The sequence below is a fragment of the Oncorhynchus mykiss genome, chromosome 2 (assembly GCF_057628025.1).
Source record: "Oncorhynchus mykiss isolate SJ-2025 chromosome 2, ASM5762802v1, whole genome shotgun sequence".
Classification (NCBI taxonomy): domain Eukaryota; kingdom Metazoa; phylum Chordata; class Actinopteri; order Salmoniformes; family Salmonidae; genus Oncorhynchus; species Oncorhynchus mykiss.
Window position 1 is genome coordinate 34,071,696 of NC_143023.1, and position 27,628 is coordinate 34,099,323.

The following is a 27,628-nucleotide window of genomic DNA, read 5'->3' on the forward strand; positions in this document are numbered from 1 at the left end:
TTGAATGTGGCAGTACCGCGGGCACCTCTGCGTGATCCCCCAGCTTTGGGTTTGCCAATGTGGTCCTTTCCAGAGGACGCCTAATTTAATGAAGACTTTCTTGTATCTGTTGTACCTCCTCCACAAGTATTTATAGGACTTGAACTAAAGCAAAAATATAAAAGATATACCGTCACATTACAGTCACATTATATTACATAAGCAGTTTTACTATAAAAGCCCTGGTATTACTACATACTCATTGTTGTCAATGCTAATCTGTGCGTTAATTAATACTGTGTGGAGAATGTTCCTCCATTTGGGAGGCATTGCTCATGCGGTAGGTTGCCAGCGGTAAGGGCAGTGAAAATAATCAAACACAACGTCTAGTATTTCATTTGATTGGATTCTTTCACCTCTGCTGGGAGGTTTGTTTAAGGTTGCGTAATAATGTTATGGTTACAGCATGGCTGTTCCAGGCGTAACATTTACTCCTACAAAGTGATTGAGAGTAACTGCTCTACAAATGGTTTGATTCCACTGATGTAATACGGGGACAATCAGACAGTTTGCATGCAGTGTCAGCTCAGTCTGAACACTGTGACAATTTGCTCTTCGATAGCTTGTATATACATTTATAGTCTAGCAGTTTATATCTTACATTGTACAAAATAAAACACAGCAAATAAGAAAATAATCTTGCATTTTGTATTTTCTCTTGGGACTAACCTGAATATGGAGGACTTCAAATGTGTTTATTTTGTGTACGAGACCGTAGACAACTTTATCGCCGTCTGGAGCAAAGGTACCTGATAAATCAAAGTAAGAGAATGTAGTTATACCGACAATGCCATATTACAACAAGCAATCACCCTGTGAACCTTCCCCTGTAATTTTTATCAATGCAATATTAATTTCGCCCTGCCAATGAAATGCAACACATCATTTTCCTTTTTCGCCAATACTGCACTGATCAGCTCATGTCAAGTACGGCAAGAATATGTGTGTTTGAGAAGAGAAGAAGAGGCTTTCTTTCTTACTGTGGTGAACTCTGTGGTGACTGGGGGTGTTTAGGACCCACTCCAGAGGTCCCATATCTCTGATCACCTGAAAGACAGAGAATGTACATACATGAAACAATTTTTTAATAACAAAATAAAAAATGTAATAGCCTAGCTGCTACAATTTGGGCTGGTTTCCGTATAAATAAATTAAACATAGATTAAACCTAGTCCTGTACTAAAAAAAATATGGTAATAGAGATTCTCGCCAATTTGTGTTATAACTGGTAGTGCAACCTGGGATCTTTTTTGGCAATTTGGTTAACAACTAAATGTATCTGTCTTGAAACCTTATTTATAAGACTAAAGCATTTTCTTATTTGATGAGTTAGGTCTAAGCTTTAAGAATGATGGAAATCATGAGGTGGCCAAATTCCCAGATGGAAAGAACAATATTTATCAGATTTGAAGTGAAAGCAACACTAGGATGGCGAACGGTGCCAAGACTATAAAGCAGTTGACACTGTTGATAATGCTCTTACATACAGTACACTTGAACACACACTGTACACACACGTATACATACAAGCATGCTTGTAATAGTAGCTAATATGAACACACACACTTCCTTCCAGAAATACAAATGAATGCATGCACAAGCATTCCAAAACAATATCTCAGTCATTCATAATCAAACACGTATGGCTGTTCAATCACTCTATTAAGCAGACAGACACACACACACACACACACACACAAACACACCCACACCACACACAAACAATCATTACAGATCATACCATAAGGCACATATTTCAGAAGAATCAGATTTTTCTTTGGGTGTGACTTTTACAGACATTTTGATGTTAAAGTCTACCAGTGATCGTAGAGTCAGTCTGGGAAATGATTTTTAAATCATTATTTCCATGTAATGAGTGGTCTGGCAACAGCCAGAGTTTTATCTTGAATGAAAAAGGTTTTGCCGCTTCACTTCACTTTTTTCCCCCCAGATCAGGTCTGGGAATCGCTTGCCAATAAATTACTCAACATCAAAAAAGTCTATAAAGAAATCATAAATTATATCCCACAGAATATTGTGATTTTATGACTGTTTTCACTAATAGTGTAGTAAAAGATGGAAGTGATTCCAACTCCCTTCATTCCTCTAACGATTGGGGATTGTAAAAATGATACTACCAGTCACTTTAAAGGAGAACGATTGGTCTTGCTTCTGTTTGGAATATTTCATAAAATCTCATTATTTTTTATTAAAGGCAGGTTTGACTTGAGCTCCCCTTAACAGCAGATAGTATAGGGACTAGAGTGAGAGAACTTTCAGCCAAAGTAGCTTTATCTCTGAATTATTTTACAGTTTAAGCTATTACAGTAATTGGGAAATATACATAATGAATCTTGTAGAATATTGACTACATGAATAATCATAATTAAACAGGGTCGCATTAAATAGGCATAAAAAAAGAAGCAAATGGGCCAAAACGGGGAGAGACTACCTAAGCTTATCCAATAAGAAGTGCTTATTTTTGTTCTCCATTTCAAAACGTTTGGCTACGGTGTGCACTAATGAATAGGACCCAGGTTGGCCCTAAGGTCTTGCGGATGGTAACCTGAGACTGGGTGGTACTGTGGGTTGTATCTACCTCAGTGTGGATCCAGAACTGGTAGACCAGGTTGAATTGGATGTGAACAGCAAACACAGAGGGTGGTACTGCCAACGCCATGGGGAGATAGAACACCTGAGGACAGACACAATGAATACGGTTACATACACACAATAAGACGATAATTGTGGATAGTCAGATCAATATAATAGTTCAATTTAAATCGTTTACATGCTTTGCAAGAACAACTATTTCCCTAATAATCCTGTTTACATGGACACATCTGAAACCACCAATCAAAATAAACATACTACCACAGTGACAATGTTGTTTCTGGGAAGCCTATTTGATTCTGAGTTGGGACATATAAAGTTTGTATGTGAAACTACTTCTAAGATGCATACTTTCAGTTGTTCTGAATACACTTCACTCGCGCTAAAGAGGGAGGCACGCTTGGCTGGTGCTAGCACATGCGCATATCAAATACACCACTGAAACTGCGATTTAAGGTGTTTACATGTCCTAATCATTCGAAAGATTGCAACAACAACAACAACAAAAATGGGTGTTTTAATCAGCGTATACTTGTGACAGTACGCCGATTAAGACAAGCAGAGTAAGGTTTTTACATGACTAATGTCATACTCAGCCTACTGCCATGATCAGTTAATCAGTTTAAAATAAAATTATTAGTGTACATGTAAACGTACTCGATGACTATGGCTATAGAACAGTATAGCATACATTGTGCATAACAGTATATGTTGTGGTGAAGGAGCAAATGTTGGACTTATCTGCATTTCTAATGCAACCTGCTTTTAATCTGTCAATGACCACGAGGGGCAATTGCAAAGTGCAAAGAGTACGTTACTTCCTATACTGTACAGGTTTAAAGGTGCACTATGTAGAAATCGCTCCCCCATTTCTTGGTTGCTAAAACTAATAGTTTGCCTAATTTCAGTTTATGTGACAAAATAAGATATTATTTATTTTTATTTACTTCACCTTTATTTAACCAGGTAGGCAAGTTGAGAACAAGTTCTCATTTACAATTGCGACCTGGCCAAGATAAAGCAAAGCAGTTCGACAGATACAACAACACAGAGTTACACATGGAGTAAAACAAACATACAGTCAATAATACAGTATAAACAAGTCTATATACGATGTGAGCAAATGAGGTGAGAAGGGAGGTAAAGGCAAAAAAAGGCCATGGTGGCAAAGTAAATACAATATAGCAAGTAAAACACTGGAATGGTACATTTGCAACGGAAGAAAGTGCAAAGTAAAAATACAAATAATGGGGTGCAAAGAAGCAAAATAAATAAATAAATTAAATACAGTAGGGAAAGAGGTAGTTGTTTGGGCTAAATTATAGGTGGGCTATGTACAGGTGCAGTAATCTGTGAGCTGCTCTGACAGTTGGTGCTTAAAGCTAGTGAGGGAGATAAGTGTTTCCAGTTTCAGAGATTTTTGTAGTTCGTTCCAGTCATTGGCAGCAGAGAACTGGAAGGAGAGGCGGCCAAAGAAAGAATTGGTTTTGGGGGTGACTAGAGAGATATACCTGCTGGAACGTGTGCTACAGGTGGGAGATGCTATGGTGACCAGCGAGCTGAGATAAGGGGGGACTTTACCTAGCAGGGTCTTGTAGATGACATGGAGCCAGTGGGTTTGGCGACGAGTATGAAGCGAGGGCCAGCCAACGAGAGCGTACAGGTCGCAATGGTGGGTAGTATATGGGGCTTTGGTGACAAAACGGATTGCACTGTGATAGACTGCATCCAATTTGTTGAGTAGGGTATTGGAGGCTATTTTGTAAATGACATCGCCAAAGTCGAGGATTGGTAGGATGGTCAGTTTTACAAGGGTATGTTTGGCAGCATGAGTGAAGGATGCTTTGTTGCGAAATAGGAAGCCAATTCTAGATTTAACTTTGGATTGGAGATGTTTGATATGGGTCTGGAAGGAGAGTTTACAGTCTAACCAGACACCTAGTATAGTGTAGGGGATCATTGAACCGTCTAAACCGCTGTGAAATATATTATCCACAACCCAAAATATTGTTTTTTCAGCTGTTGGAAGCTGGTGTACAAAACCGAAAGTAAAAGACACAAAAACAAAACACGGAAATATCTACCTCTTCTTTGACTTGCTTTCAAGTAGAATGATATATCTATAACTCATGTTTCTATGTGAATTTGGTCTGGGTCGCCCATATTGGGTCGCTCATAGTGCCACTTCACAGCCTGGGCGTTTTGCACAAATAGCTACTGTACATGCATGTCATCACTTGCACTCCGCTTGCACACACTTTGAATTCATTGAATAAAAAAAATGAAGAAATTGAATGAATGAATGGAATTAATTGCATAATTGAATATAATTTTTTTTTAAGTATTAGCAACCTTCATTTTTAAAACGACTGACAACACTCATTGCCAGTCTTTAGAAAAGATAGCAAACCAAGAATCAAGCAAACCATAGGGGGACATTACGATATTATGACAACGAGGATATGAAAGCATTAGTCTAGATCTGTTGACCATCCAGCCATGTCCCTGTGCTGCAGTTTACATTCCTCTGCTGTGTTGTGATACTTGCTACATTAATATTACGATTACACTTCATTTTAACATCCAAAGAAACACGCTTGTTAAGTTTCACTGGATCTCCGAGCTGTTTCCGGACCACCCATTTCTCTGTGCTCTTTGGCAGTGGCACCCCTCAAACGCTTTGGCTTCATCTACATGGGAGTAGAGGAACCATTGCTAAGTCTGGACCACAAAGCCCCCATACAGGCTATCTATAGTAACATATACATTTCATTAAAAGCAGTGAAAGTTACTCAATACCCATTAAAAACCCATGTGGTAGCCCTGATGTGCAATTGTGCTATGATTACACGATAAATTATAACACAAACGACTAATTCAACTCTAATTAAAGTTGATAACAAAGTTGGGTTTTGAAAATGGAGAGAGGCACATTTTTGCCTGCTAAATATAGTCATGCGTACGATGAGCGGATTCTCACTGGGCTAGCTCTCCATTCGTTCTATTTCGAGAGTTCATTCTAACTTGACATCTTGAAGGTAGTGTATGGCTCTTTCAGTGTTTAATAAACTTGTGAATTCTATCAAAACAGAGAGCCATTAAACCCAATGGGTCGAGAGACGCCACCTGAACAAACACACCGTGTAGAAAGTGTGTGTGAAGGTGTGTACAGTATGTGTCTGTGAAGAGAATGCCATGATCGGTCCTCAAACACCTCAAATGAAACGTCCACGAAGCTGCGGCCTAACCATCAAAATCAGCAAGCCTTGCCTTGAGGAACTCCCAAAGCCTAGGAGACAGGGTGAACCCTCTCACCTCTTAAAAAAAACTGCCTGCCAATACTCGACACCTCTGTAACGTCAACAAGCTATCAACTAGTGTGAGAGGACAGATGGTTCAAACTAGTGAGAGTACAATTTTGGTTTTAAAGCTCAATGAGGATATTACTGGACTGGATTTCAAACTTAATTTCCCAACTCTCCGGAACAGAATTCAATCGGTGGTTCCACCATAAACCGAACAGGAGGGTAAGAGGAATGAGAAAGAGAGAAAAAGAGTAATGGACGTTGTGTGTAATAACTCCAGTCGTTAACGTGTGCTTTTACACTTCTTCCTGTCAGAGCCCATGGAGGAACTAGATCAACTGTTAAAGAAACACACAGAAGAAGTTATAATCTAGCCATTGTTTGATTTTTTGCTAGCACCCTTTTTTTTGGTTTGAGGGGCTGTAGCGGGTTAAGATTGATGCTGGGTGTCACTAGTAGGAAGTATGAACTGCTAGGCTTCGTTGCAAGCCATGTCCTCATCCTGCGACTCAGCAGGACATCACATAGTTTGGCAGGCCCTATTCAGGAGGGAACTCCTTTAATGATGAGAACAAATGCCACAGAGAACCTTTCCCACCAAGTGCAGAAACGCTGAGGCCTGCACATCCACAGGTCTCAAATAGGGCTTTGCATATTTTTTGAATATCAAGTGATAAGTAGATAATGGCACACTAATATGCAAAACGGAACAGAGACAGTCAATGGAAATAATAATAATAATATGGTCAGGTCTGTATTTTTCAGGGAAGAATCTCTGTAGGTTTGGTTTGAATGGTAGTGGGTTAAGATCAGACATTACACTGTAGTCAAATGAACACGTGTTAATAATGTGTTGCAATGTGCATCATATGACTTCAGGTCAAACGGGTGTGTGGACTGAGGTGAGAGTAGAGTTGGGACAATAAACCGAAAATTATTGCCACCGACCATACCAATCACTTATTGCAGGCAATTTGCTGATATAGTTCATTACGATAAGTAGCTTATACTAGAGAAATGTGAAATGAAATAAGTTTGCTAATATGAGTGACTGTTAATGGGACAAGTGATGCCACAACCATCAGACTAAGGATAAGAAAACAAAATGTGTTGAACATTAATGTTATAAACTTCTATCTATTTATCGTTAATTCATCAATTCAGGCAATATGGATTTTTGTCCATATCCCCCAGCTCTAGGTGAGTGTGAGTTGATTTAACCCAGTAAAACAAACTTGGTGTACTTCCAGAAAGATAACGCAACATCAGGTGATTACTAAGCAGTGTATAAATAATAGCGTTGGGCCAGTAAATGAAAAATCGCTGGTTCGAATACCTGAGCCGACAAAGAGGGGAAATCTGCCATTGTGCCCTTGAGCAAGGCACTTAACCCTAATTTGCTCCAGGGGCGCAGTGCTACTATGGCTCACCTTGGAAACAACCCATTTCACTGCACCTACCCAGTATACAGTAGGTGACAATAAAACATATTTATTTTCATTTGTATCAACCTTCAGCAAGATAATAAGGTCACCAACAACTATAGTGTGACATCGGTTATAGCCTATAGTCCCAAATCAATAGAACGCAGACTATTTGAAAGTAATAAATAATCAACTGCTTGAATTGCCCCCCTCCGTGACCAGACCTTGGCATAACGTTTCGTCTTTGATCGGCAGGCCTCCGAGTGGTTGGATTCCATGTCAATCACATTTGTAATGGCCTATGAAGGGCCTTCAGTGTTTGGATTGGAGATCCTTACATGAAGTGCCAAATATAACACAATAACCCCTACCCTGGGACATCCAACTAGCTCCCCCCTGTCACTGCAATACTTCATGCTGTCCTCATCCTCCAGTCTCATGCACACACACACACACACACGCACACACACTAAGTCAGGCCTACTTAAAGAGAACTCTGAATTTGGAGGAATTCTTACTTCATTTTCTCCCAATCAACAGTGAATTGTGAGGGACTCCATGTCAAGCACATACGATTCATGACTTGTGATTCATGTCTTAGTGCCACTGCAGCAGAAGTCTACTCATCTAAATCCAAACGAATCTTGTGAAAGAAACAACATATTCATGAAAATGTTTAATGTATACGTAATGCAGTACATTATTTCCACCTGATCAAATCTAATTTGATTTGTCACATGCGCCGAATACAACAGGTGTAGAACTTACAGTGAAATGCCTACTTACAAGCCCTTAACCAACAATGCAGTTAAGAAAAAACAAGTGTTATGTAAAAAATTAAATATAACAGTAACAAATAATTAAACAGCAGCAGTAAAATAACAGTAGCGAGGCTATATACAGGGTACCGGTACAGAGTCAATGTGCGGGTGCACTGGTTAGTGAGGTAATTGAGGTAATAAGTACATGTAGGTAGAGTTAAAGTGACAAAACATTGATAATAAACAGAGAGTAGCAGCAGCACAAACGAGGGGGGAGGGGGGGCAATGCAAATAGTATGGTTAGCCATTTGATTAGAAGTTCAGGAGTCTTATGGCTAGGGGGTAGAAGCTGTTAAGAAGTCTTTTGGACATAGACTTCACACTCCAGTAGCGCTTGCCATGCGGTAGCAGAGAAAGCAGTCTATGACTAGGGTGGCTGGAGTCTTTGACAATTTTTAGGGCCTTCCTCTGACACTGCCTGGTATAGAGGTCCTGGGTGGCAGGAAGCTTGGCCCCAGTGATGTACTGGGCCGTAGGCAGTGATGCAATCAGGCAGGCAGGATGCTCTCGATTGTGCAGCTGTCGAACCTTTTGAGGATCTAAGAACCCATGCCAAATCTTTCCAGGCTCGTGAGGGGGAATAGGCTCTGTCGTGCCCTCTTCACAACTGTCTTGGTGTGTTTGGACCATGATAGTTTGTTGGTGATGTGGACACCAAGGAATTTGAAGCTCTCAACCTGCTCCACTACAGCCCAGTTGATGAAAATGGGTCGTGCTGGGTCCTCCTTTTCCTGTAGTTCACAATCATCTCCTTTGTCTTGATCACGTTGAGGGAGAGGTTGTTGTCAAGGCACCACACAGCCAGGTCTCTGACCTCATCCCTATAGGCTGTCTCATCGTTGTCGGTGATCAGGCCTAGCACTATTGTGTCACTGGCAAACTTAATGATGGTGTTGGAGTCGTGCCTGGCCATGCAGTCATGAGTGAACAGGGAGTACAGGAGGGGACTGAGCACACCCCTGAGGGTCCCCGTGTTGAGGATCAGCGTGGCGCATGTTTTATTACCTACCCTTACCACCTGGGGGTGGCCCATCAGGAAGTCCAAGAACCTGTTGCAGATGAAGGTGTTTAGTCCCAAGGTCCTTAGCTTAGTGATGAGCTTTGAAGGCATTATGGTGTTGAACGCTAAGCTGTAGACAATGAATAGCATTCTCAAATAGGTGTTCCTTTTGTCCCGGTGGGAAAGAGCAGTGTGGAGTGCATTAGAGATTGCATAATCTGTGGATCTGTTGGGGCAGTATGCAAATTGGAGTGGGTCTAGGGTTTCAGGGATAATGGTGTCGATGTGAGCCATGACCAGCCTTTCAAAGCACTTCATATCTACAAACGTGAGTGGCATGGTGACATAGTCACTAGTCATTTAGGCAGGTTACCTTAGTGTTCTTGGGCACAGGAACTATGGTGGTTTGCTTGAAACATGTTTGTATTACAGACTCAGTCAGGTACAGGTTGAAAATGTCAGTGAAGACACTTGCGTGTTGGTCAGCGCATGCTCGCAGTACACGTCCTGGTAATCCGTCTGGCCCTGCTGCCTTGTGAATGTTGACCTGTTTAAAGGTCTTACTGACATCAGCTACGGAGTGATCACACAGTCATCCATAACAGCGGATGCTCTCATGCATGTTTCAGTGTTACTTGCCTCGAAGTGAGCATACAAGTAATTTAGCTTGTCTGGTAGGCTTGTGTCACTGGGCAGCTCGCGGCTGTGCTTCAATTTGTAGTTTTTAATAGTTTGCAAGCCCTGCCACATCCGACGAGCATTAGAGCTCGAGTAGTACGATTCAATTTTAGTCCTGTATTGATGCGTTGCCTGTTTGATGGTTCGTCGGAGGGCATAGCAGGATTTCTTGTGAGCTTCTGGGTTAGAGTCCCGCTCCTTGAAAGAGGCAGCTCTACCCTTTAGCTTGGTGCAGATGTTTCCTATAAATCATGGCTTCTGGTTGGGGTATGTACATACAGTCACTGTGGGGACGACGTCATCGATGCACTTATTGATGAAGCAAGTGACTGATGTGGTGTACTCCTCAATACCATCGGAAGAATCCAGGAATATATTCCAATGTGTGCTAGAAAAACAGTCATGTAGCTTAACATTTGCTTCATCTGAGCACTTTTTTATTGACCGAGTTACTGGTGCTTCCTGCTTTAGTTTTTGCTTGTAAGCAGGAGTCAGGAGGATAGAATTATGGTCAGATTTGCCAAATCGAGGGCGACAGAGAGCTTTGTACGCATCTCTGTATGTGGAGAGTTTTTTTTTAACCTCTGGTTGCACATTTAACATGCTGGTAGAAATGAGGTAAAACTGATTTAAGTTAAGTTCCCTGCATTAAAGTCCCCAGCCACTAGGAGCGCCGCCTCTGGATGAGCGTCTTCCTGTTTGCGTATACAGCTCATTGAGTGCGGTCTTAGTGCCAGCATCGGTTTGTGATGGTAAATAAACACCTACGAAGAATATAGATGAAACCTGTCTTGGTAAATAGTGTAGTCTACAGCTTATCATGAGATACTCCACCTCAGGCAAGCAAAACCTTGAGACTTCCTTAGATTTTGTGCACCAGCTGTTGTTTACAAATATACATAGACCGCCACCCCTTGTCTTACCAGAGGCTGCTGTTCTATCCCGCCGACAAATTGTAAAACCCCCCAGCTGTATGTTATTCATGTCTTCGTTCAGCCACGACTTGGTGAAACATAAGATATTACAGTTTTTAATGTCCCGTTGGTAGGATATACATGTTCGTAGTTTGTCTATTTTACTATCCAGTGATTGTACATTGGCTAATAGGATCGAAGGTAAAGGCAGATTACCCACTCGCCATCGGATCCTTACAAGGCACCCAGACTTACGTCCCCGATATCTCCGTCTCTTTCTCCTGCGAATGATGGGGATAAGGGCCTTGTCAGTCATCTGGAGTAAATCCTTTGTATCTGACTCGTTAAAGAAAAAAGGATTCTTCCAGTACGGGGTGAGTAATCGCTGTCCTGATATCTAGAAGCTCTTTTCGGTCATTATGTACAAAATAAGTTACAAATAATTTGAAAAAGCACACACAATAGCACAATTGATTAGGGGACAGTAAAACAGCAGCCATCTCCTCCGGTGCCATTACCAAATGTGTTCAAGCTCCGTTTTGATTGGTATCCCACTCCACCATGATTCACCTTTCCTGTCAACATCATTAGTGACACTTGCCTGTCCTACATAAACCAAAGTGACAGGGGACAGCCACAATTGACCAAACATGAGAGCAATAGACCCCTGGGCCGCAGAGTGCTTCGCTCAGCTCAGTCACTTAGCTAATCAGGAATACTTTTTTTCCTTACTCAGCCCAGTCTAGCCCCTCTATGCACACATACTGTACAAACAAATACCCCCAAACACACACACACGCACAGCTTTGTGGCCTGCTACCCACTGCTACCCATTGTTGATAATATCCCTGGGTCCCAGAGGTGCTAGCAGCCCGGGTCTCTTGTAGCACGGTGAGCGCCCACATCCTGACCAACCGGGTTTGGTTCTTTTGTACGCCCTCCAACCCTTTAACCTGCTCCAGCCCAGAAACTTCCAGTTACAAAGAATAGTTATGAAGCCCTGGCCACCAGGAGGTTAACCCCTGCCCCGCCGTACGGCCAAAAAAAAGTTAATTTTAAAACAATAACATTCAGATCAGTAGAGCCTCCTCAGGGACTCCCCAGCAACCCCAGCGACTACCAATTCTGTTTGTCTTGACAACTGCTGCTGTCCGTAGGGCTAGGCTATGGTACTGTACAGAGAGGACGGCACGGCCAGGCACACACACTCGCACACCACAGGATGCTATGGAGAGTGAAAAGCAGGCACCCGGGTTCTACACACTGGGAAACATTATCTCAAGTGAAGGCTGTCATCAGTACAGCGTATGTAACAGTGTAACTTTACACCGTCCCCTCGCCCATACCCGGGCGCGAACCAGGGACCCTCTGCACACATCAACAACAGTCACCCACGAAGCATCATTACCCATCACTCCACAAAAGCAGCGGCTCTTGCAGAGCAAGGGGAACCACTACTTCAAGGTCTCAGAGCAAGTGAAGTCACCGATTGAAACGCTATTTAGCGCGCACCACCGCTAACTAAGCTAGCCGTTTCACATCCATTACACGTAGTCTATGAATCATGGCTTTTCTTGATGAGAAAGAAATGTCCAAATATTGTGGGGGAAGATTTTTTTATATTTACAGTAATATTGGCAGAAATATATATTATCCCCTCCTTATCCCCCCCCCATATTTTATCCCCCCTGTCAACTGAAAACTAGAATGGCGACAATTGTCACAGGTAAATAGGAATTAAACTGCATGAGTCCATGCTTTTGAGCTGTGTATCCAGTTGTGTATCCAGTGCCACCTTCAATCAGTGTGCTAAGATTAACCAAATACCTTCATGGATTATAAGAAGTTAGTCTTCATGCTGCATTTTTTTTACAGCATACTTAGAGTACTGTACCAACTGTCCCTGTACAGTAACATGAGTATGTATTAATACTACTGTAGCTACTACTGTGTGAGAACAGAGCAAGCAGTTCTTCCAAAGGGGACATATTTTCAAATGCTCATATGAATTAAGCTGGTGAAATACGCTGGTGTGGTGAAACTCCTCTAGATCCATGATCTCACGTAGAACCAATCTGAGGGAGACCTGTGGTTCTGATCTGTGGTTTAGGAAAGCTGGCTGGATATAAATGTGTTCTGGGATGATTCTAGCTATTAGTGTGACGTATACAGATGTAGGATCTTAATTTGACCTGTATTGTCACAGTAAAATAATCCCACAGCAACAGGATTTGAATGTTTAGTCCATAATGTTTCTTGATGGTTAGGCTATTAGTTAGGCCAAAATTAGGCTATGTGAAAAGAGCAATACTGTTAAAATAACCATGTGTTAGTGTGGGTTTTCAGTAAATGTATGTACAATTCTCAGCAACAAATAGTGATCAAACTAAGATCCTATATCTGTAGGTTAGAGGAGAATAAACAGAATCATCAGGACTGTCAACAACTACCACCAAAATGCATATTGCCTTCTGAACATAACTGCCTCTGGACTGTATCATTTCTCGGGTTGAAAGAAGACTGTGAAAGACAATCAATAATAAGCAAATTACATGACTTTGGAAGAGGTAAAATTAAAAACAATGGTACAGTACATGATTCCCTATGCAGCTTATCTTAGAAGATATTTCTAGAAGTGAGTTAGCATACAAAGGATGCAAGCATCCGTAAATAATATATTTTCAATGGTCTGCCAGTCTAGTGATGAGGAGAGAGGCTTTGCTGTTGGAACAAGGTTAGAGTAATAACAGATCGCACTGGCAGGACTACTGGCAGAGCTACATGCCAGCATAGACTTACTGAGAAAACAGAGGTGGTGACTGGAAAATGACGGAGTAAGAAATGCAGAACTACCTAACAGAAAGGCAGAGCACAGTGAGGAAATAGTGGTGAGACTGGGACTGGGAGTACTATGAATGGTTCTAAGGTTATATATGTGGATTATTCAATGCCGAGAACACTTGAGAAAGTGTCTTGCTCTCTGCAAAAACAACTGTATGCTTTTAAAAGCTAAAAATCAACTGTTTTCGCGACTCCCCAGTGCAGCACCCCTGGGACAGTGCCTCTCATTGAACCTTTATCAAGCATCGACTTGGTGATTGAATAAAATATATCACATGTAAATTGCACTTTACTTAACCATTCACTTTACTTTGTATTAACTCTGTGATAAAGAATGTCTACAGTTATGAGGGCCTCTAACCCTAAATACCTAGGCCCTCATTCATCAAGGCTGCAGTGAGATAATTTCTAAGCAAAGTGTGGGATTTATCCATTTGTACTTAAGCTTGAGAATGTGCGTAAATGTAAGCCAACCTCGGACCATGCGTACGCACAGCACCTTGTGGGTGAAAAGTCAAACTGATAATGAAATACCATCCACCAAATGGAAAAAGGATTGACATACTGGACCAAATCAGAAACTATGAAGAAAAAAGATAATAGATGAATAGTTAATGTATTTCTGTTATAGACACTTACGCTATTAATAGTTCTCCTAATTTAAGCCTAATTGAATAATAAAGTCCATTAGAAAGAGAGTGGAATGCAAGGTAGGAGGCAATTTAGTTAAACCAGAGGCATTGTGACATGTCCAAAATGGCAAATCGTGCATTGCTGGAGGATCTGCAAAAAGCTGCAATAACGCAGGGAGCATTGGTTTTCAATGAGCGTGCAGATTGTTTTTGCTGAGAGCGACACTTGGCTTTAGTAGATTTAGTTTTCCCAGGAATATTTGATTGTATCTCTGCAACCAACTCTCTCCAGTATTAGAAATGGAGACGAAACACCCCAATGCCATCCCAGTACAAACCCAAGTCTTCTCCACCCTGGGATTTTTGGCCACTGGAACATTCCAACGGGGTATTGCGGATCGGTCTGGCATTTCACAACCAACCATGAGCCGAATATTGCCTGCAGTCCTTCATGGCATTATTTAATTGACCCCACAATACAGAAGGTTTCCGTCCACTGTTGTGCAACAGGACAGAGTGAAAAGGGATTTCCATACCATAGATGGATTTACCAATGTCATTGGAGCAATTGACTGCACCCACATTGCAATAAAATCACCATCATTGAGCGAATTCAACTTCGTCAACAGGAAAGGTTTCCATTCTGTCAATGTGCAGGTCATCTATGATTCACATTTGGCTTCGTTGAATGTAGTGGTCAAATGGGACACGAGTCATTCATTGTGCAGAACAGTTCAGTCAGCCTTAACCTCCAGGAATTAGTTGTTGATCATTATACAATTTATTTTTAATGGGGCTACCCATTAAAAACATGGCTGACTTCCCTCATAAACCCCTCAAACCAACAAGAGGCAAGGTACAACCAAGCTCACGCACAAGAACAGTGGAGCGCACCATAGGCCTGCTGAAAGAGAGTTGGCTGTGCTTGTCTGGGACAGGAGGCACACTGCAATACCAGCCTAGCAAGGTTTGCCTCTGAAATGGCGTGCCTTCAAATGCCATTACATGAATGTAATACAATGTGCAAATTCCTTTTTAGGTTTGCTACATTGTCAAGGCTGGCAGTGTGCTCCACAACATTGCAATCAAAAGTGGCATTCCACCGAATGATCCACCCAGACCCGATGAGCCCATGCCAGACAGGGAGTGATTCCCACCACCCATAGCCCTGGCACTGAGGACAAGAGTCAATATTATACAACGGTTTTAGGCATCTATTCTTCCAAATATTGTAATCAAATCGATAAGGAAAACACATTTACATTGCACCAGAATTTATCGTCTCCCATGGTTGACACAAACAAGTTCTTTCAATGATTGATTTCTCAGGCCGTTGCATACATCCTCCAGCTGCTGTTTGAGTCCAAGAATTGATGTGTTGATCTCTTCTTGTTGTTTCAGGACTGCACCAGTCAAAACACGCGGCGCAGCTGAAGCGCTCACCAAAGAGGACACCCTTCTTGTAGGCCTGGGGCTGAGGGGTCAGGCAATTCACCCACATCTGTCAAGATTTCATGTTATTTTCGTAGGTCATTTTGTTACACATATTGTTATACTGTATTTTTGTTATATTTGTCAAGAAAAAATATTTACATGTTGTCCATGTCTGATTATGGTTGCAAAAATCAAGTTTGACTTACCATAAGTTGGTGTCTGGTATTCCTTCAGGGTCTGGGAGAGGATCCTCAATAGCACCGTCACATATGATGCCAGAAACTGAGGTCTCCCCAATTATGCTACCAATGAGCTGGTCCATAGCAGACAGTGAAGAGTCACTCTGCCCTCCTCCTGTTGCACTTATATACCTTTTGTGGATCATAATTTTTTTTTGGGGGGGGCATATGTTTTCAAATCCAACCATTTCTTTTTAATTTCATTAACTGAATTTACCAAAGCTCTTACCTGCTCCCAAGCAATATATGTTATCTTATTTGTCAAGCCATTGCTGAGGGCTCCAAAAAGTATAGCTTGTTTTTCTTCCACATCGATGATCAAAAGTTCAATTTCTGCATCCCAAAAGTGTTTTTTCTTATTTGATTTCTCCATGTTTGCAGCCCAAAATTTGTGACATTTCTTGCAGCTTTAAAGGGTAGGTTTGTGACCATAAATGGTCATTTAGGGGCGGTTATTTATGTAAATGAGACTTCACGTGCACTAGCACAGTGTTTCAGAACGTGTCTGATTCATCAAGGCAAAAATACTTACAGGTGTGTGTAAATCAAGCGTACGAGCAATTGATAAATACCAACTTTTTTGTACTTGCGAACATTCTAAATTCTCTTTGTACGAGTTAATTTAGAAGCTTTTCTACACAACATTGATAAATGAGAACCCTGGAGACTATGGCCATTTCGTTCTCTGGTCCCTATCCCCAAGAGCTAACTGGCTGCCCAGAGCAAGGGCAAGTAATGTCTTCTCAATAAAGACGGCATCAGCGAAGAGAGGCCGACTTTTTACTTTCAAAGCTCTTTCCATTCAATTATAATGAGACTGTCCTTTCAAGTGACATGAGGAGAAACTATGAAATGGCCATAAAACTCTTCAAATCCACATTCGTATTTTACAATTCTTCTAATTAGGATTCACATTTCCCGATGGAGGATGTCACCCTGCCCTCTTCACAGCTTTCTATTGTATTTTCACTTTTAACACAGTATTGAGATTTATAGGTCATATGTTTTGACAGAATAGAATTGTAGATACATTTTCACATGCTCAATTGATGCAGACATTTACTATTTAAACTGTTTTGATGTAAGTGTTATACCAGAACATTATAAAAATAGAGGAAAGTCCTGAAATATGACATTACATTTAAATACACATTGTTAGCTTTCATACTTGAGTAATTACAAGAGCTAAATTATCCTTGTCTCTTCATGACTATTGCAACTAAATACAGGTACATGTCTACTGCCTTAAGCATATACTGTAGATGTTCACTTACTCAGACAACAACCAATACGGAAATGAGAACTGTGCATTGGTCAAACTCTACTCTGGCATAGGCCAGGAGGTCAACAACTGGTTAACCAAGATGACCTCACTGGGCCAGAGTGAAGAGTGAATGAAGACAGGGTCTGGCCCAATCCTGCGGTGAGGGAGGAAGCGCCCTGTAGTAGCTAAGGGGAAAAGCTTCTATCCTTCTATTCTGACCGAGTGCAGTGGTCGGGCACCAGAGAATTAACTGTGACCCCACAACGTTCCAAAATAAGTCAAAGCTGGAGTGGAGGAAATGAAAGTAAGTGGAAAGTTTCGGGACATAAAAATCATACCACACTTCCAAAATAAAAATCTGACCAAATAAACCAGAGATATATAATATTGTACGAATCATTTTTTAAACAATGGAGAGAATGAGAGAATGACATACACAAGCACTTCATTACAATATACTGTACAAATTTTAACTCAGGACTAGTGAAATGCTATTGAGATCAATCGCCATGGTGACTCTACAAATAAGAGAAAATAGGCAGAATTGCGGCTGATATTTATTTAACCTATCTCTACAATCCACTTAGCCTGAGAAGAGTGTCATCGACCTTCATATGCCACAATAAAAACCTGCTTAGCTAAGGTTAACGACCTTCCATTGAGGATAATAAACTTCCGTGGGAGGTTTGTTTACGTGTTTTATAGACAGGCAGGCCCCTCAATCAGATGCAATGGGGCAAAAAAGTATTTAGTCAGCCACCAATTGTGCAAGTTCTCCCACTTCAAAAGATGAGAGAGGCCTGTAATTGTCCATCATAGGTACACTTCAACTATGACAGATAAAACTAGAAAAAAAAAATCCGTTTTGGGGGGGGGCGGGGGGGGGGATTTTACCCCTTTTTTTATCCAATTGTTGTAGTAGCTACTATCTTGTCTCATCGCTACAACTCCAGTACGGGCTCGGTTGAAACGAAGGTTGAAAGTCATGCGTCCTCCGATACACAACCCAACCAAGCCGCACTGCTTCTTAACACAGCGCGCATCCAACCCGGAAGCCAGCCGCACCAATGTGTCGGAGGAAACACCGTGTACCTGGCCACCTTGGTTAGCGCGCACTGCGCCCGGCCCGCCACAGGAGTCGCGGGTGCGCGATGAGACAAGGACACCCCTTCCGACCAAGCCCTCCCTAACCCGGACGACGCTAGGCCAATTGTGCGTCGCCCCACGGACCTCCCGGTCGCGGCCGGGTACGACAGAGCCTGGGCGGTGCAGGGACTGTGATGGCACAGCTGGCGCTGCAGTACAGCGCCCTTAACCACTGCGCCACCCGGGAGGCCCATTGTAGGATTTTTTATGAATTTATTTGCAAATTATGGTGGAAAATAAGTATTTGGTCAATAACAAAGTTTATCTCAATACTTTGTTATATACCCTTTGTTGGCAATGACAGAGGTCAAAGTTTTCTGTAAGTCTTCACAAGGTTTTCACACACTGTTGCTGGTATTTTGGCCCATTCCTCCATGCAGATCTCCTCTAGAGCAGTGATGTTTTGGGACTGTTGCTGGGCAACACGGACTTTCAACACCCTCCAAAGATTTTCTATGGGGTTGAGATCTGGAGACTGGCTAGGCAACTCCAGGACCTTGAAATGCTTCTTACGAAGCCACTCCTTCGTTGCCCGGGCGGTGTGTTTGGGATCATTGTCATGCTGAAAGACCCAGCCACGTTTCATCTTCAATGCCCTTAATGATGGAAGGAGGTTTTCACTCAAAATCTCACGATACACGGCCCCATTCATTCTTTCCTTTACACGGACGTCCTGGTCCCTTATCAGAAAAACAGCCCCAAAGCATGATGTTTCCACCCCCATGCTTCACAATAGGTATGGTGTTCTTTGGATGCAACTCAGCATTCTTTGTCCTCCAAACACGACGAGTCGAGATTTTACCAAAAAGTTCTATTTTGGCTTCATCTGACCATATGACATTCTCCCAATCTTCTTCTGGATCATCCAAATGCTCTCTAGCAAACTTCAGACGGGCCTGGACATGTACTGGCTTAAGCAGGCGGACACGTATGGCACTGCAGGATGAGTCCCTGGCGGCGTAGTGTGTTACTGATGGTAGGCTTTGTTACTTTGGTCCTAGCTCTCTGCAGGTCATTCACTAGGTCCCCCCGTGTGGTTCTGGGATTTTTGCTCACCGTTCTTGTGATCATTTTGACCCCACGGGGTGAGATCTTGCGTGGAGCCCCAGATCGAGGGAGATTATCAGTGGTCTTGTATGTCTTCCACTTCCTAATAATTGCTCCCACAGTTGATTTCTTCAAACCAAGCTGCTTACCTATTGCAGATTCAGTCTTCCCAGCCTGGTGCAGGTCTACAATTTTGTTTATGGTGTCCTTTGACAGCTCTTTGGTCTTGGCCATAGTAGGGTTTGGAGTGTGACTTTTTGAGGTTGTGGACAGGTGTCTTTTATACTGATAACAAGTTCAAACAGGTGCCATTAATACAGGTAACGAGTGGAGGACAGAGGAGCCTCTTAAATAAGAAGTTACAGGTCTGTGAGAGCCAGAAATCTTGCTTGTTTGTAGGTGACAAAATACTTATTTTCCACCATAATTTGCAAATAAATTCATTAAAAATCCTACAATGTGATTTTCTGGATTTCTTTTTCTCATTTTGTCTGTCATAGTTGAAGTGTACCTATGGTGAATATTACAGGCCTCTCTCATCTTTTTAAATAGGAGAACTTGCACAATTGGTGGCTGACTAAATACTTTTTTGCCCCACTGTAGGTTGGCACTGGCAGAGGTCATTTTCTATCATCCAATACAATTGGTAGGTGTCTGACCCAACGTTAAAAACACATTTTAAATTTACCCATGACTCAAATGTCAACACAGGGACAGTCTGGACTTTAAGCCAGACATATTTGGATTAGAGAGAGATCTGGAGCAGAGTTGGATGTGCCACTGACATAAATAGAGCTCGAATTTAGCAAGGGCCCTGTTTTGACACACAAACACAATGTTGCTGCTGCTAAGCAAGTTGTGTATCAGAAAAACGTTATTTCTGCATTGCCATTCAACACTGGGCGCACACTGGTTGAATCAACGTTGTTTCGAATGTGGAACAGAAGTTGAATTGACATCTGTTTCCAGTGGGACAGGAGATTTTGTTCTGGGTGCTAAGTTATTATTGTCCAGTACAAACCGCAGTTTAAGTGATAAGGGCTGAGATCCCAGGATATTACAGACAGCCCTGCATGGGGAGAAGAATTAGAGGGCATCTTTGGTGCAGCTCCAGAACCGTTCTGCTATTGAGCCATCACTATTTACAGCTTTCTCCCTATGAAGCGCCAGGTAAGACAACATGTCTCAAGAGATCACAGCCTCTCACATCTGGTCAGTTCAAAAACATCTGGACATAACTCACAAATAATTGCTTCCTCTCAAAAAGAAAAAAAGATGTGTGCATTATAGAATCATTCATCACCGGATATAGCTCACGCTGAATCCATAGAGAAATCATTAAAGACAAAACATTTTGTTATGAATAATTCAATCCTCATGGACATGTAGAATTGAAATACATGCAAGACAATTTGCTATTTCATTTGCATCAATATGAGATTTCATATTTGATCAAACCTTCCATACCATATAATGATTACCCAAAAATACAAGTACAACTACTTCCCAATACTTTTAAATACTTGAGGTGCGGTTTATTTCACTTGACCAGCTGGAATGTCTTACATATAACCCTCTTCGAGTTGAGTGTCGAACCTTGCTTCTCATTGGTTCCATTGTACCTGGCAAGCTAAATCAAGTGCACCTCAAGTATTTGACATACTGTATGTATTTCACCCAGGTCAGAAGCTAACCCAGACTGATGGCCATACCGTGAGCAAAGCGATGGACCCAGTAGTAGGCGAAGTCCACCACTAGGAAAGCCAGCCACCATGCCCAGGCAGAGTCCCAGGGTAGCTCCAGTAGATAGAAGTTGTTCCACATGTAGATGTAAGTGGTTATTTCAAACCGCTTGCAAATAGCCAGGAAGAAAATAACAAATGTATTTAGTTCAGTCACAACTGAATATTACTAAAAAATACCTTAAGTAGGGCCTCCCGAGTGGCACAGTGGTCTAAGGCACTGGATTGCAGTTGCTAGCTCTGCCACTAGAGATCCTGGTTTGAGTCCAGGCTCTGTCGCAGCCGGCTGCAACCGGGAGACACATGGGGCGGCGTACAATTGGCCCAGCGTCGTCCGGGTTAGGGTAGGGTTTGGCTAGCAGAGATGTCCTTGTCCCATTGCGCTCTAGTGACTCCTGTGGCGGGCAGGGTGCATGCACGCTGACACGGTTGCCAGGTGTACCGTGTTTCCTCCGACACATTGGTGTGGTTGGCTTCTGGGTTAAGCAGGCATTGTGTCATGAAGCAGTACGGCTTGGTCCAGGGTTGTGTTTCGGAGTACGCATGGCTCTCGACCTTCGCCTCTCCCGAGTCTGTACGGGAGTTGCAGCGATGAGACAAGACTGTAACTACCAATTGGATACCATGAAATTGGGGAGAAAAAGGGGTAAAAGTAAAAACAAATATTACAACAACAACAAAAATAATCCCTTAAGTAGCTAGACTGCAAATAGATAAGCACACAGATTCTCCACAATACATTTCAGGTGCACAGTTAGATCATCTTACAGTATACAATTTTTTTAATATTTTTTTTTACCTATACAGCCATACATTATCATTAGAGATGCACTTCTGTAATTACTTTTCTATAGAACTCAATGGGCCAGTTTCCTGGACACAAATTAAGCCTAGTCCTGGACTAAAAAGCCATTTCTATGGAGATTCTCCATTGATCAGTATTTTTAGTTTAGGAAGAGGCTTAGGCTTCCCTATAGGAATTCTAGAAACCTACAAGAAAGTTAGAGTTTACCCGCGTGGGCATTCTAGAAATGATACCAGCTGACACTGTGACGACGTCACTGACGCAGGCCAGTGGGGTTCCATCCTTCAGCAGGCTCACCACCAGTTCTACAACCATCAAGCCCATAAAGAACGGGGTGGCCTGTAGTCACAACAGAGGAGAACAAATTCGAATCAACAGTCCAAGCACAATGAAAACTCCACCACTTCTCGGTCTTGTGTTTCCTTGAACGCTTACAGTAACCTCACATGTTTGTCTTGGAAAATGAACAATAAAAAGGGCTTTCATGTCTTGTGATGCATGATGTTTCCCTGATGGCTCTATGGTGAAGCAACACAGGGATAGTCACATATCATCTCTCCCTGAGGATCTATTTCAGCTTCCAGTGGAGAAGAAAACACTTGAACAACTCATACAAATAATATTTGGAGGAACCTTTCATTTCAATAGGTCTCGTTACATCACATGACCAGACGACTACACGTGCACGTTTCGCAAACATGTATGATTGATAATAGTTCAGACTGAAGACATGAATACCTGATGCGTCTGAATATTATCCATCCATATATAATAAGCAATATAAAAAAGTGCACCATGTCTGTAAAATGTATATACTATGTTCATGTAACAAAGGGGGGGAAAAAAGAAGAAAGAAAAAGATGCAGTAAAAACACAGTTATTATTTTGTCCTCCGATTAGGGCAATTTTTGGATAGGCCAACAAACAAAACAAAAACATTTATGTCTTCATATGGCTAAAGTTATTCTATTATTTAGTATTCCATTCTATAAGTATGCTACATACAGTATCTGCTGCATTAGGTTTTACGTAGGTGTGGAGTATGCAAGAACAGAATGGGAGGTACTTACTAGGAAATTACTAGAGGTTACCAAAAATGGTTTCCATCATGTCATAATTGTGACATCAACAGTGTGTTGGACCTGTTGGCTAGTCTTAGGAAATGACCATGTCACTCGTGATTGACCTGACCTGGTCACCTAAACCTTCATCTGGTCATGTGACTGCACCCAAGGGGTGTGTGTGGAACGTGGATCGCTAGGTGTAGACCTGGAGGTGGAATAGGATGTGTGTGTGTGTGTGTGTGTGTGTGTTAGGGCGATCTAGAGGACCACGAGGGACCGACGATCACACGCTACACTCCAACATCTGGCAGAGGACTGACGGACTGCATCTAACAAATGGGCTCAGAGCGCAAGCACTCTCTCTCCAAACCCACTGAGTGAGAGAGAGATTATCATTTTGGATTCTGGCTTGAACGTTCCCTCTTTTTCTCATATCTAGAGTATTGTTTTACCTCGTCAGAGCTGTGTTCTTGACAGCTTTCCACTTTATTTGGGAAGGAATTCAGGTTCTCATGCCATGCGAAAAAGGGGATGCCGAGGGAATGGGTTGTTTTGGACTTTAAAAAAATAATAATTCTTAATGTGTTTGTTTGACCTTCACAATCACTGTGTTTACTCTGTGTGGCATTTTCCTCCAAACAACAGGACAAACGAAAACAAGTCTTATGAAGGCTGTAACATGCTTTGGGCTTGTGAAAATTGTCAAGGGAGTCTTTAATAGTTTTATATAAATCTCTGTTTTTGGTCTTAGATCTTGCAAAGCGAATGACATTGTGGAACAGATGTTGGTATTATCCCATATAGGGCCATTTTTACCAGGATGTAGATGAGTGACGTTAGCCGCGGGTTTGTGATGGGGAAGACACAAACCCTGTACATTCTCTTATGAGAGTATGTCTACTTTGTCCTAAAGTAACAGGTATAATGTATCTTGTTGTAACTGGATAATCAATTAAACTATGGCAGGAATTAAATCAGACAAGCAATGTTTATTGCAGTGTTTTTATTTAAAAACAACTTATTTACATACTGAGCTATGATGATAATCCCGCTATACAGAGGTTCAACTGACCAGTGGCTTTGTAAGGGGACAAGTAATGATGCTTTGTGGGTGAAAGTTTTTGATGTGATCAGAGGGTCCCGGGTTTGAGCCCAGATTGAGACAAGGAATGGGACGGAAGCAAAAATGTTACAGGTGAGCTAGTTTGCTCCTGCAGAAACAGGAAATGTAGATTCTAATTCAGTGACATTTTTGTAGGTGTTGATACATTTTTCGTAAGGGAAAATCAAGCATGACATTTCAAAGTAGAAATTACAAATTTCAGTAGCCTTTTTTAACCTCATATACACTGCCAGTTCTACATTTCCTGCAATGCATGAAAGTTATCCTGCAACAGGGTGATCAAATTAAGATCCTGCACCTGTACATAGTCAACCAAATGTTTTTGACACTTACATGTAGGCTATCCTACACAGACTAGTGCACAGAGTGATGACTACATCACAAACAACACTCAGCACCGAAACAAGCGTGACACACCCATGCAAACATCACATGCAACTCTGTAACAATACTGAAGTAAATGAGGTTGTTTCATTACAGTTTGTTTGGAGCAGGATTAAAACACTGAGGAGTCCTGCTGTTTGGGTAATTGTTTTTTCTCGATTCACATGGCTTTATAGAAGCCTGTTAAAACGTGAGCTTTATCCCTCAAACAATAAACATGTTGATTTTAGGATTTCGCTAAACCTTTATCATCCAGATGTCACAATAAAAAGTATTGGTGTGTTCTGTTCATTTGCACTGGGTGCTCAAGTCAAAAGTGGTCCTAAAATACAACAATATTTAACCCCCCTGTTGTGTTCGTTTCATGTTAATTAATTCTGCCACATTATAGCTGATTACAAATCCATAATAACACATATATTATCACCTAATGTTGTGTTAGATCTTTATCAACTTAAGTTATTGTGAACATTACACGTTTTGAACTTCTATTTGCAATACAACTCATTTTGAGTAAAGAAAAGCATAATGTATGGATTATTTTGACAATAATAAATACTCAGATGAAACATATTGTGCTATCTATCACAGACTACTTTGTATCAAAGTTTAACAAGGACTCTCTCCTCCTCACCAGTGTCATGATCAAAGATATGATCAAGAGCCTCATATACAGTATATTGTTTGGTCATTGTGCTGCCACAGAATGAATTGTGAGCAAGGCCTCAAAAAAGCTTTATATACCAGAGCTGTGAGAAAAGTTCTATATATTATTGAAACAATGTTGCGATTATTTGTGAGAATGTCAACAGGTGTGGTTCCTGTGGGGGAAAGATTCTATTGGGGAAAGGTTCCCGTGGGGGTTGCCATGGAAGGGGAGTGAGGTTTGTGTGTGTATGTGTGTGTGTGCGCGCGCTTGCGTGCGTGTCACTACTTCCACCGAAGTCGGCTCCTCTCCTTGTTCGGGCGGCGTTCAGCGATCGACGTCACCGGCTTTCTAGCCATAGCCGCTCTATTTCTCATATATCCATTTGTTTTGTCTTGTTCCATTACACACCTGGTTTTCATTCCATAATTACTGCATGTATTTAGTCCTCTGTTCCCCACCATGTCTTTGTGTGTAATTGTTTATTGTTATGTGGATTTTGTCAGGCGCTATACTTTTGCTATGTTCCGTGTTTCTGGCACATTACTGTTCTTATGCGCTGTCATTTTTGGACCGGAATTAAAGTGCGCCTGTTTATTACACTCTGCTCTCCTGCAGCTGACTTCGCATGCCGTACACACCCCTGACAGTGCGTGCGTGCGTGTGCTCGAACACACATGCATATGGGGGTCTGGGAGAGGAAGAGTGTCCATCTGATGAATGATGAACTAATTGTAGTCTCACCCATTAATTTCTAATGACCGGTCATGACCGGGAACACCATAGGTGTACAAAAGTTATATAAACACCCAAAATATTGATGAAAATCATCAAAATGTATTTTGTCTGTTCAGATGCCCTGTGTGGACAAAGTCATTGAACTTTAAGACAATCAGATTAAATTAACTACATTTTTCAGAGAGAAAGGTTCAATTCAGGCGGGTTAACAGACATCCCCCCCCATTGGACTGAACAGGGCACACCTCCCCATGCTCATGATCAAATACATATTGTTTGTCTAAAACTAAGGATTTGAGAGAGAATATGAAAATAAATGTACTAATATCATATCATTTGAAAATATGAACCATACAGCCAACATTCAAGCCCATATATGACAAACAATAACAGCAGCTACACTGTTTGTATCGTTTATACAACGTCATGCAATAGCTATATGAAGAGTTTACGGTCTTAACTAGGCTACTGCAGAAACCAGTGTAGTGATATAGTCACTCTATAGCACCACTTCCCTGACAGTTCCTACAGGTTTGTGACCATCTTTGTGAATATTTATGAATATACAGTAGCATATATGATATCATTCAAACTAAGTGTGCAGACTTTCCTTCGCTATGTTTATACATTTCAAGCGTGTCACTCCTAGCATGAGCGCCACAATATAGATTGTTAAAAAAAAAAACACAAAACCCATCAAACCACTCCAGCGTTTTTTAACAGCGAACTCACCTGCTGAACGTACGGGACATCCTCCACATTTTCAAATGACGATTTGTTTGGTGTGACAATGTAAAACATGAACCTAATACCCTTGGTCAATGAGACTAGGTCCATGAATTGTGCCATTGTATGCGCCTTCAATCCCTCTACGCAAGGTGATGCTAAACCAATCGTCTGGGGAATTTTAAATTACTTTAACACGCATAGTCATCAAATGTCCTTTGAACTGAGAGATAACTGTGTCGTTCTATTGGCACTCTTCAGAGGCAGGATACAGTAAATGGATCATAGGTCAGGTGTGGATCATAGGTTGGTTGTTTTGTCTCAGGACTGACAATGCCTTCAGCTGCCATTAAATCTTACCATAGTATCAATTCCAGAAATGAAAAGATAACAAATGTGTGGTGGTCTTTCATGTATATTATGAAGAAACCAGCTATGACATTGTCCGACCATTCTGTCTGTGGTCTGTCTTTACACTTACATTCCATTGATTTGCAGGTCATGGATCATTGTTAGGTATCGAATAGTGAAGCCCTATTAATTCACATGACATGTAATTAGCCTATTAATTGATGTTAAATATGTAAACTTTCAAAGTGAACTTTTTTCTTGCTGGAGAGGAGAGACTATTTTGAAAAAGGAGAATGTTGCATCACCTGACATGAAAAGAAGGCAGAGAGCATTAAATAATCAACTGCGCATAAAGAAGATAATGGAGAGATGGGTGACATTTGGTGTACAAACTGGGAACAGTTATCAATTTTAGAAATCCTCATTGTAAAAAAAGACTTGCAATAGGTGATTGCGCATTTAATTTAAAGGCCCAATGCAGCCGTTTTTATCAAAATAGCTGTTGTTGGGAAAGGTGTGTGATGCTCTTTGCTATTGGTCTATTAACCAACGTACTAACCAAAACTCCCGCCCATGTAAACCTGCTGATTAGAACAGGGGTTCTTAAACTTTTTCAGCAAATTCTGTGTTTTCCTGGGACCCAAGCTTAGGA

At 41.5% G+C, this 27,628-nt stretch overlaps 1 protein-coding gene across 1 annotated transcript in view; it reads right to left on the minus strand.

Moving 5' to 3' along the window:
- agmo (alkylglycerol monooxygenase) overlaps positions 1-26,748 on the minus strand; it is a 31,028-nt gene extending 4,280 nt beyond the window's left edge. The window contains 11 exon segments of the mRNA XM_090215051.1: positions 17-54; positions 57-144; positions 709-801; positions 836-900; positions 1,020-1,086; positions 2,639-2,734; positions 15,609-15,741; positions 15,908-15,938; positions 21,092-21,248; positions 22,152-22,283; positions 26,632-26,748. Coding sequence (XP_090071177.1) covers positions 17-54; positions 57-144; positions 709-801; positions 836-900; positions 1,020-1,086; positions 2,639-2,734; positions 15,609-15,741; positions 15,908-15,938; positions 21,092-21,248; positions 22,152-22,283; positions 26,632-26,748 — 1,017 coding nt within the window.
- Positions 26,749-27,628: the final 880 nt, after the last annotated feature.